A 12404-nucleotide genomic window follows, 5' to 3' on the forward strand; every position below is an offset into this window, starting at 1 on the left:
TTCTTAGATTAAAACTGCATTTGTTTGGCTCTGGTAAAAATCTGTGTGTAATGTGTGATCAGGATTATAACTGATTATTACTAGGACAAAACTAAACTACTTTAAGACTGGTGATCATTTTCCTCTTAGATTTGCCCCATATGTTTACTCTTCTCAGGTTTTGAACAGCAAAACACTAGCGATATTAAAAGCAAGTTCAAGTTTTATTGACGGTTACGGAGCTAGAGTATCTGAATAGGTCATTTCCGAGTTGCCTTGTGCTTGTGTTTCAAAACGAGTTCTTGTGCAAAATACAGTTTCATATGAAAATGAGTTTGGTTTGCATAAAAATGAACCTGTAGCTGGACCATTTTCATATAAAGGGTTTCGCACGAACACTCGTTTGACACAGAGTCAAAATGCAACTCAGGAATGGCCTATACTTAATGTAGGATGCACGTGGTTTGTACTAATGAGAACTTACACTAGTAATTTTTGAGTCTGCGATTTGAATAGGGGGTCGGAAATTTTCGGACGAGTGGAGGCTTCTTATGAGAATGTGCGGTATGGGGCGTTTTGTTGGGCTGCGTCGCGTCTATGGTAATGACACATGTAGTTCGGAAACTTTGGCCTCAAGTTTGTTAAAGTGTTCCTGCATTTGAAGAAGAAGTCTTCTTCCGGCTTCGAGGTCTTTTTGAATCGCTTGTCGCTTTGCTGCGGTTCCATCATTCGTCACCTCTGCAACTACAATGATACATAACATGTTAATGACTGTATTATAGATGAAATCTGAAGGTTGGAGATACGACCACAAGTATTTGATATAAATATTACGTCAAGGATTTATAATCCGTGATTTCATTTGATACAAGAAAAGCAATAAACAACTGGTGCTTCGAAATATCGTTGTAGAGTTAACTTGATATATTGCTGGATTATTGTTTATCTCGAAAAAGCTGCAAATTGATTTTATGAGTAGCTAATCAGACGAAAGTCGAAACTAAACAGAGTCCGGTTCGCCTACTGCGACACCTTGATTATACTGCCGCTAGATATAAGACATTTACCTAATACCACATCTTGTTGGACTTTATCCTTCTTCCGGATCAAGATATCCCACACCGTTCCGACAAACAGCAAGCCAAGCAATATCCCGAGCGATGGGTAGACGAGATAATTGATAAAGGGCGAGGAATTATAAAAAAGACCGACATTTCCGGCAGGCTTCTGTTGGGTTAGCTAAAAGGAAAAAGAAAACGAAGAAAAAGCAGTAATGTAATAGGTCGAAAAACCCTGTGCATGCCTACGCCTTTACATTATGTTTTGTATGTCTTTTCCTACGTCTTTGTCCTTGCCCACTCCTGCACGGGTACATTAAGGTCTATGTTCTGGTCTAGGTCCAGGTCCAGGCCAGGTCCACGGCTCTGTTCTCTTCAATGTCCAGGTCTAGGTCCAGGTCTAGGTCTAGGTCTAAGTCTAGGTCCAGGTCTAGGTATAGGCCCAGGTCTAGGTCCAGGTCTAAGTCTAGGTCTACAAGTATAGATCTAAGATTTATCTATATATGTCTGTGCCGCCAATCTTATACTCCTACTGTCGCGAGGAGACGATATGTCGAGAAAATGGCTATAAAACAGTATTATGGTAGTGTGCAGCCCATAGATAAGGATATTTGTGTAAATAATTCCAAAACTAATAAACGTTAACATTACCTTAAAAGTAGCCGTAAGAGTTTGAACCAATCTCCAAATGTTTGAACGATGAAAGTTTAAGCAAGTTGCAAGTCTTTGATTGTTCTTGGAAAAGAGAACTCCAATGTCTTTTCGGTATTCGAGCTTCTTGACGGTGATGAGCGATTTTAATTTGCCTCTTGACTGGTAATGGGAAGCTCTGTATCGGTCTAAGAACATTCCATCTACTTCTTTTGTTTTCACTGCTTGAACGACGTCATCAATTGTGTTGTACACTAAATAGGTAGAGAGAGGGCATAACTCTTACTGAATGAAATGGAACATTGAGTTTTACCAGCATTTGCTTGATCAGAATCGTTGGCGAGCCCAAATCTATTCCTGTACTCGGTGAATTTGCTTTGCAGTTTACTCCTATTTTTGTTATAACTAAGAAATCATTGTCAATCGATTAAAAACGTCTCGAAGACCCCATTATCCATACGAATAGGTGTACAAAAAAGGTCTTGTCTCGCTCATTCATGTACTGCACTGTACTGTATAAATTTCAGCTTGTAATAACAAACTGTTCAAAATCTGTGGAAACTTCACCTTCTCGCCCTAGCAAGAGAAAAAAACAAACAGACAAACAAACAAACAAACAAACAAACAAACCAAACAACGACAACGAGAGTAACAGCTGAAGCATGTCTTCGGTGAAATATTATTATTCTGCACCAACCTTTCGGCTGAGCACCTTCCTGAAGTGCATGCTGGTATTCTGTTCTATTGCCTAGCACCGCAACCTAATATAGATTTCAAAATTAAAAATTGATTCTTTTTTTTAACTCAGTTCTTGTCCTTACATCTTTTAAGTAGAGGGATGACTGACCATGGCTGACAGAAGGAAGAGAGTAGTCTTTAAATAGCGAAAACGTTTTTTTCCTCTTCAAATTCCAGCAAATTTTCTGGGCTAGTTTTGTTCTAGGGAGGTTTTTTGTTCACAGTAGTTACGGCTGGTCATGCGTTGGAATGGGCTTGCTAACAAAGGCAGATTCCGCGCTTTGAAAATGGTCGGGCTTATATTCGGAAGGGTCTTAGCGTCATAAAACGTTTAGGGACATTCAAGTCTACAATACCGCACAGAAAATGAGTCTCTATGGTCACGAAAGCTTTTTTAATGATCTAAACTACAGAACAATCCATGGGGGATATTATCACGTGGGCTTATCGGACTGTTTTTGCATTATTGTTAGTGTTAACGTTGATCCAGGTGCTGGCGCCTCCATCTCTTCTTCCCGCTAGTTATTGTATTCCTCGCACAAAATGTCTCAGTGCAAAATTTGTGTAATCAGTTGACCAACCTTCAAATTAACAAGGCTGCTTGGTTCCATATGCAGGGAGAGAGCTGTCAATGTGGAGGTGATATTTGCCGTAATTAACGCTATGTTGATGATACCCATGAGGATCCATATGACGGAGAAAACTCGGGCTGCAACAGACTTTGGAGCTTTGTCACCATACCTGACGCAAAAAAAAGAAACAAATCATTTTTATAAATCGCAAATAATAGTATATGCCCGTCGCATTGAGCCACAGTAATATGAGATTAGCATTGCTATAAAATAACAACTGTGCGAGCACAGAGAGAACCATGATTTTCAACAATAAATACTACACTTAAGTGTGCAAAGTTGCCCATCGAGCTGTAGAGGAGGGGTGGAAAAGATAATCCAAATATTTTAAACCCTCTTTTCGGTAGCCGTTGGAAAGCGACACCCCGCTTTTTTTTGTTTATTGCTACTTTGAAGCTTGTAGTACCAGGGTTGAAGTGGCCGGAGAAGATTCTTCCTCTTCTCAAGTATTTTAGAGTTTTGTTAGAGTTTTGTTGTTTTATTGGTGGCCGAGGGTGCAGAAGCAGGACGTTATGTCGTAAAAATGGCATCATAATTTCCTAAAAATACCCATCCTGGCACCGTCATCTAAAGCTCATGTTTCGACTGTAAAATTGAAAAATAATTGCCGTAATTGATTCTCTATAATAAAAGCACTGTAAGAACGCTTAAATTGGAAACCATGACAAAAAAAAAAAAAAGTGAAACGAAGAACTAACTTAAAAAAAATTCTCTAACTTATTGCTACCACAGAAAAATAAATCTATGATGACACTAACACTTTGCCGACCAACCATTGACTAAACACTTCCAAATCTACAGTAAGGTCGACACCATGCGTAACGTTACAATACGTTTCAAAGTTTTCAAGTTTGAAATCATCGTGAAGACAACCTGCCTCACCCTTCCACCCCCACATTACTGTTAAAGTCGTTCTTTTACCCTACTGTGGTTGCAGATATAAAGGACCACCAGAATCCATGCCAAGAACCTTTGATGAACGAACGTGGAAACTGTTCACTGTTCCAATACGTGTCCTTAACATTCCAAAAATTAAAACAAGTTAGTCCACTGTTTGCAATGGAATATTGAGCATTTCACCTAGAGGGAGTAGACGGGTAACTGGAAATTGAGATTGAACACAAGTTGTATGGCGACCTAGATCGTCAAATGGACGTTACCATGATTATACTACCAGCATCGTTCTGCTCAAGAAGGAATGGTCAATTCCCCTCTATGACAAACGCCTGCTCTGCAGGGAATCATGGTAGCTGTATTCGTCATCTTGGACTGGATATGTGTTTGATGAATACAACTACCATGATTCCGCGCGGGCGTGTCTCATTGAAGGAATTAGTCACTATTAGAGAGCTTAAGCATGACGTTTACGGCAGACGGCAAACGGCAAAGATTACCTCTGATTTTTTTTTCTTGTAATCCTTAAATAAATCACGAAAAAATAGAAAAAAAGGCTTCTACTATTCACCGCAAATACAAATATTTTCACTCTACTGTACAGACAGCTGAAGACAGACGGCAAAAGTTTCATTTTTGCCGTTTGCCCTTTGACGTAACGTCATGCTTAATCTCTCTATTAACAGGCCTACACTTAAACACGCAAGGGATACTGGTTATAGATTTCTGTTCACAAACTCACCAGAGCCCACATAATGACACCAGCAATGGCCATAGTTATCAGAGTAAGTGCAAGCAATGGCCAAGACGTGAATATCGCGTCCAAGACCCCTCTAGTCGGATTCGTTTGATCTTCAGTTGTAAAGAAATCTGTTCCGGGATAATCGCCAATTTTGAAAAAGGGAAATTCACTATATCGTCGACTGCCTGGGGTCTCGAATATAGGAGAAGCCACATCCGCTGTGTTTGTCCTCAGCAGTTCTATCATGCCAAATTCACTGTAAGCCTGCAAGCTTATCACTTTGTATGAGATGTAAGGTTCCCAAAAATAACCACACTCTACTGTTATGTAACGCAATAGTGCATCTCGTATCATACCCTCATCTTGGATTGAAGATCCATTTACTGGTATTATGTATGGAGGGTCAAAAATCCAGGCCACTGTCAGAAATGTTACCGTTTGGTTTTAATTTTCACCCTCGCTTTGCAAGTCTTTATTAGTAGTTGTGGACGAATTATCTTTTGCAGTGGTTGTCTGGAAGTAAAACACACAAACACCGATGACAGCAGTTGAAAGCATTTGCAGCCATTTTGCCATCGTGGCTCTGAAATAGAAAAGTTTGTGAGAAAACGGAAAATGACTGCTTATTTCAAGCTTAGTATAAAGATGAGAAAGACATTGATCAGTCGGTGATGAGAAATGGTTAACAAAGTGCCGCGCTCTCCAAATCGAACCTCGCTCACGGAATTGAAATGATAGCTAGTGGAACGAAAATGATTTCATGGAGGATCGCAAATGATCCTGGACCGCATTTGATTCCAATCTATGACCGCAAATGATCCCGTTAAAAATAGAAGAATGGCATTGATAGTGCGATGACTTGAATAGGAGGAATAACATGGTAGATTTAGCTTTTTGCTACAAGAGTACATTTTGACGACAACTTATGGAGCATTATTTTGTGAAAAAGTTTAGTCCCATGCTATTCGGCTTATTTGAAATCATATGATGTAAGGTGATGTCCATCCAACATTATTTGCCGATCCTTGCACTTTCGTTCAGTTTGGCCATACATTGCATTTGGGATTTCGCTGTAATATCCATTCAACAGTGATAAAGCTTTTAATAACATGCAGAAGGCTTGAAAAGGCAACTTATGCATGCAAGGGTATATGCTTGGAATTCCTCCTAGTTTGCTAAAATAACTGATTAATCCAAAAAGGAACTGAAATTTTTTTGTCGCGTGGACAGTTACGGACGACCCGTTCTATTGTTTTCGTATACTTTTCTTAAGATGAAGATATCATCTCCACGACACATTATAAAATATTAAAAGGCAAACACGGGGCATTATTTCTTGAATCCTATCCATGTCCTAAGTGTTCCTACTAACGAGCAATAAATGACGCCAATCTTCAGGTAAGCATAGCGAAGGAGTCTCCCCCTAGGTTTTGTGCAAGCTTTCTGGTCGCTATTGCATTTAATCAACCAGCAAAAGCAAGCCAAGAGAGTTACGTAGGATAAAGCTTGGGGACCCTTATGGCAGGCTATTTATTCCTTGAAAATGATCGCTGCTCCCTCAATGATATGAAAGTTTATTGACTAGTACTGTTGTTTAACAGCATCTTACGAGCTGTTTCTTGAAGCTATTTTCACGCTGCCGTGTGGAGTGACACAGGGTTGTTTGCAAAGAGTTCTGCGCGCTAAAACGTTACAATTCCTTATCTCAAACCCATTCTGAAACATGGCCTTTGAAGCTTAGTGCATCGTCTACTACAAATTAAACAAAAGCAGCCGGGTATGATAAAAGCAATCTTCAACATTTAATTAAAGTTATGAGGGCAGTGACGCTTCCTTTTTAGATTGTAGAGAATACGTAGACAGATAAGTTTATATATTTTCCTTACCGTGAAAACCTTTTTACAATCTCTCACTTCTCTTCGTTGTCGAATATTGTCCAGAAGCCTGCATTATAAAATATGCATGAAATAAATGAGCGGTCATACCGAGGCTGTTAATTATTAATGACTTTTGGCAGAAGTTATAATCATATTTCAATTATTTTTCAGTGCCTGAATATGGTTCAATCAGAAGGGAATTTAAAAATGACTAAAAGAAGTTTAGACGATTTTTGTATCACAATTTATTTGCTCCACGGGAATACTGTGGTAAATGCTGCCAGCTAGCTGACATACATATCGTTATTATGGAAACATTGTTGCATTGTACCATGTTATGGTACTGTTAACATTCGCAGAGATAATCAAAGTGAATGTAAGTGAGGCATAATGTGGAAATGAAAAAAAGTGGCGATTTCATCACTTAAAACTATAACGTTAAGTCCTGTAGGGAAACAAAAGCGACATGTCAGAGGCGATATTTGAAAAAGAAGCACAACGCTTGTTTTAATTAAAGAAGCAAAGCAACGAATTACAAATTAAAAACGTTGTGTTGGTCAAAAGAAAAGAGACAACCGGATTTAAATAACAGTCAACTTTAGCACCTCATACTGTTCCGAAATGAACGTTGGTAAACAAATAATATTGCCTCAGTAAAAACTTTTTGTTTTTGTTTTTCCGTCTATAATTTTCATGGGAATACACAAAAATTAGATTTAAGATAACTTATTGAAAGATTAGAGATTGATATGATATTGCTGTAAATTATGGAGATAACATTTATTTACAAATAGCAAGTCAATGAAAGTGAAATTAAACATTAAAGGAAACATCAGCCACAGGGTAAGAGCACCAGTGAAGTATAGAGTCAGTGTGTTGTGGAGTTTAATGTTCACGTCTGAGGTTAAGTTGGCAGAATCCGAGGTAATCTCTTGTCCATTCCAAACATCACAAAATTATGAAGTAATTCAAATATGTAGCGCTCACCGTAAAGGCGTAAAAAAAAAAAAGAGTAAATAGCTGGCGCCAGCGCATGTGGAACTTGAAAAAAAGACCGTTTTTTTGACAAGGAATGTGTCAGATTTATTTATTTTTGAGGTAAATGTTCTCGCAGGCTACATTGGGATAATTTAAGTATAAACGGCGGAAACGAATCGAAGGATATTCATTGTAAATCGTTCATAAGTTGTCATTTTTTTTTTTTGTTTTTTATTTTTTTTTCGTTGAGTAATATTTTGTAGTTTCCCGTTTTTGATCATTTCGGTGGTCAATATAAATACTAACCAAACCTGAAATCATCAAAATAGGGTGATCTGACCACTTTGAATATTATTTAGATACCCTCTTGACGATAAAGGACTAATACGCATCACACTTTAAACGCATTGTCAGTAATACTGGTTGGAAATGAACATCTATGATTTTTCATCTACTCAATTGCTGTCAATAACACTGTTAATCAATATTTCTACGGAGTCAGTTACTTCGGAAACAAATAAGAATTAAAGTTTATATAACAGATATATATTTTTTATTTGTTTTATGGAATCTACACGAGATCGTGATAAGGAAATAAAAAAATTTCATGGCGTTTTAGCCATTTGAAAACGGGAAATTTCACTTTCGGTTGGTTCAGAAACCACGGGGGGAATTCTGACCTGGGACTAGCTTACCGTGCATCTTTACTCTGATAAAGCACTCTATTTCGGAGCGCGTTATATCGAAAAGTTACTATAAAGAAATCCATGAAATGACTAGTACTGTACGGGTCCGCAAATGATCCCAGAACCGCAAATGATCCCCAAATTGGACCGTAAATGATCCCGGACAAGAAATGATCCCCGATAGGGACCGCAAATGATCCCGACTAAAAAATAACGAATGGCATGGATAGTGGGATGGTGTGGATAGGGAATTGGCGTATGTGAATACCGATGTTTTTATTAAAGCCATCTTATAATGATAATGGTTTACAACTTTTTTTTTTTTCATACTTTCGGCTAACTTTTGTTGCTAACTACGATGCTATGAATATCACCAGTCAATCATCAAAACACGACTTGGCTTGCATCTCTTTGCAATTCTGAGTAAAATTATGATCCGTGCAACATACGCTACATATCCTCCTGTGTTAAACATTGATATTTCGGTGTTATAGTTAAATCATATTTTATCAGCCGTTAACGCCGTTCGTCTAAAGTTTTAAACTAAAATCTAACCATGAAGCGACTATTAAGGAAGACGCTGTCACCTGAGTAGACCCTCTACAACGCTTCATAACTCTGTAAAACACCTAGTGTGTAGCACTGGAAATTTGAACAAATTTATTTTGTAATTTTTCCTTGGTCGTATTTTGGCTTTAATTCCTCGGAAATGACTACTTGAGTATTCTAAGAAGCCAAAATTCCAAGCTGTAGTTATGAAGTTCAGCTTCATTACCAAGCAACGCCAAGGCTTGCGCAAGTTAGCTGTTTGATAGATGTTTGATACTATCGCCACCGAGATTTCGAGAATGTTTACAAGTATGTGTTTTTCCAAGACTTCTGATTCAATAGATCGTCTTCACGTGACGTGTTTTTATCCTCATCAGGCATAAGAGACGGTATATTTATATCTGTTTACAATTAGCGTGCTTCCTTTGGAAACCAGGGCATTTTGAATTTCAGGGTTATGTAGGTTGCGTGACACAAGGTTACGATCGAGTTTGTTAAAAACTATATACTTATCTCATGATTTTGAGCCTTTTTAGAAGTTAGAGCATTAGGAAAAGTGCTTATGTAAATGCTTGTTTGTTTAGTACTGATAATCAGTCGTCTGGAAAGCCAAAGTAAGTTCCAGATGTTTACACTATATTGCGGCCGCCATATTGGTGTACCACGGATGTATACCAACATGGCGTTTTCTTACTGGGCTCTGTAAATTTCTGGGAAACATTTACAACGAATTTCTGAAGTTTGGGGAAACGCACAGGCCTAAAACTTGGAAAAGTGTCTTATTTAGTTATCTTCTATAGCGTACATCACAATTTCTTAGCTTTTTCCATTGGTTGATTTTCGATTTACTATTTTTTTTTTTATTGCGTGACAGTGAAAACGATCTGAACCGTTCGAAGAACAAAACAGCAGCTGTGGAATATTTTTTTGTAAAATGATAAAACATGTTTTTTAGTTCATAATTTTTGTATATGTTCTCACCTTCCTCTGATATAAATCCATGCCATTCCTTATTTTTTGATCGGGATCATTTGCGGTCCAATATGGGGATCATTTCCGGTCCGGGATCATTTGCGGTTCAATTTGGGGATCATTTGCGGTCCGGGATCATTTGCGGACCCGTACAGTACTGTATTGTCATGGCCAAGCTTTTAACTCAAAAATGATCACAAAAACAAAGACGAGAAAGAGCGCCAAATACAACATCTTCTTGGAAATAGCAAATTATAATTGAAAAAGTCAAATAAAGTAATGCAAGTACAAACTGGAATGATTATACTTGTCAAAAAAAGAAGTTCTCACACACTATACATGTATATTGCACTGTAATATACCTTACAGAACGAGCACCTTTTGAAAAATAGGATGTAAGGAGCTGCAAGCATTTTGTTTTACGAGGCTATTTTTGAGCCAAGAGAAAAGTAGAAAAATAGATAAATTATTTTATAACAACTTTAGTTGCATAAAAAATATATAAATATCTACATGCAAATAGGGTGCCAGCAAGGAAGAACCTAATCCTCATATAAAGGATTCTTTCAACGTGTTTAGATTAATAATAGCAAACAAAAACAACAGATATTTGGAGAAACCTTCATACCAACAAAGTCAGTTGGTTCCAACTGCAAAGAAAGAGTTGTAAGTGCAGAGGTGATGCTCTCCATAAATATCGCCATGATAATGAGACCCAAAAGGATCCAGATGATAGAAAAAATTCAAACCACGATCAACTTTTGAGCAGAAACCGCTATCAATTTATGGTAGTTATACATTATCTAGCCAGGGGAATAAGTGATGTTGTAAAAGTATCAGGTTAAAGATTTTATAAGTTAACAGGAAACAAAAGTGGTGGTAATGGCACCGAGTGAATAATGAAAGTTAAAAGTAAACACTCTAATATCAGTTTTAGACGTTGCTTCGCCTTGTTTCATTCAATTCGTTTATCGTTTTTTTTCCGAAAATTGTCAGTCGCAAGAATTTGCACTTGTGCGTCCAATTGCTATTAACGAACCCTTTGTTAAAAAATCCTTACCCCACTGTAGTCATGGAAATAAAGGACCACCGGAATCCATCCCAAGATCCTTTGGTGAATGAAGGTGGAAACTCTTCACTGTGCAGAATACTGTCTTAAGTAATGGTCATTTCCTTAGCCGTGCCTGCAGGGAATCATGGTAGTTGTATTCGTCAAAACCAATATACAGTTCAAGATGATGAATAACGGCCATGATTCATAGACGGAATTAGCCACTATGGTTGTAATTTAAAATGTTGGCAGGCCATGCTAATTACTGCTTAAGTATTACTCAAGGTAGCTTAAAGGGACATTTTGGAAAGTATGAATAAATGTAAAAATTTGTAAAAGTCTTTCAAAAACTTACCATTTGCCATCGTTTCGGCCGTATACGGTATACACTATGTTGTCAAACACCACTTTCAAAGCAAACCGGACGGTCTCATTCAAGAGATGTAATTGTTTATTAAAGAACTTAAACCTGTTCTTAGCACTCAATCTAACTCTCTTCGTGCAAAACTTTTCACATAGAACAATGTGCTCCTGGTTTTAATTCCACTCATAAATACTTTATCCCATTTGTCAAGATTTATTTATAATCTTATTTACAAATATCATCGCGACTGACATTTTGAACTTGACCCATGAGGACGGCAAAACGGTTGTTCGTTATTTATTAATTCTAATTTTTTTTTTACTACAGTAGAGGAAAAAGTTGAATCAGCCCGAATGACCATACATTTGTATCTTTACGAAGACTTATTTCCATACAAAAATTTACAAACTTCCTGCCCTTTTTTTGCTGGTTTTGTTAAATGATTACAACTCTGTTAAAATGGTTATTTACGCAGTTGCAATTTCCCGTCAGGAAACTTTCATTCCTACGTTTTTAGTTTAAAGATATCGAACTACTGACCAATAATGTATCATGATAAAGGTAGAAAGTAAAATGTAAACTCTACTGTAATTAAGGTTACCGTATACCTTCAGAGGTGTCTCACGTCCAAGCGATGTAGCGCGTCCGGTTTAAGATGTAGATACCTAAACCCCTATATCAAATTAAAGCTTATAGAGCTGGCTATCAAACCATACCAAAAATTTTGAAATAAAATGAAGTGCCGATTTTTTCACGGCCACTAAATGCGAACGTCCTAATCACCTTTTGGAAGCTACAAGTCAAAGCGAATTTTGTTTTTCGCCAATTTATTTTTTTCCTCGGTTTCAGGACAAAAAGCGCTAAAAAAGCGTGTCTGCGTTTTTCCACATTCAATCGCAGTAAAAAGTTACAGAGCATTTTCAAAATAGGATTTAAAAAATGTGAAGTGATCGTACAAAAATTGCTCTCGGAGAAAAAATATGTCGAAATAAACAATTCGCAGACACGTTTTTTGTTTTTTATATGTTAATCTAGCTACTGTCCAAATTTGAGGGCAATCAAACAAATCCCCTTTGAGTTGTAACTCTTTAAAGTGTCTGCTTCAAGCGAAAAAATTTATTCGAGAAAACAGCGCTAAGAAAAATCTCTTGCTTCGCAAACAAACTCCGCCCACAAACGCCTTCAACTGGGTTCTCAGATCACTGAGCCAATCAGCGCTTGGAAAATTTACTA

At 37.5% G+C, this 12404-nt stretch overlaps 1 protein-coding gene and 1 pseudogene across 1 annotated transcript; both read right to left on the minus strand.

Moving 5' to 3' along the window:
• Positions 1–221: 221 nt before the first annotated feature.
• Positions 222–4142, minus strand: LOC110063124 (uncharacterized). Its single transcript, XM_020770072.2, has 5 exons — positions 3008–4142; positions 2386–2449; positions 1689–1942; positions 1047–1218; positions 222–723 (listed from the first exon to the last, which is right to left on the minus strand). Exons 1-5 carry the CDS (start codon positions 3104–3106, stop codon positions 575–577), a joined length of 738 nt encoding a protein of 245 aa, XP_020625731.2. The 5' UTR covers positions 3107–4142; the 3' UTR covers positions 222–574.
• A 491-nt stretch (positions 4143–4633) lies between these two features.
• LOC149109689 (uncharacterized) lies at positions 4634–5270 on the minus strand (annotated as a pseudogene).
• Between the last annotated feature and the right edge of the window lie 7134 nt (positions 5271–12404).

Source organism: Orbicella faveolata, unplaced genomic scaffold (genome assembly GCF_042242905.1).
Source record: "Orbicella faveolata isolate gen_17 unplaced genomic scaffold, um_ofav_v1 contig_25, whole genome shotgun sequence".
Lineage (NCBI taxonomy): Eukaryota > Metazoa > Cnidaria > Anthozoa > Scleractinia > Merulinidae > Orbicella > Orbicella faveolata.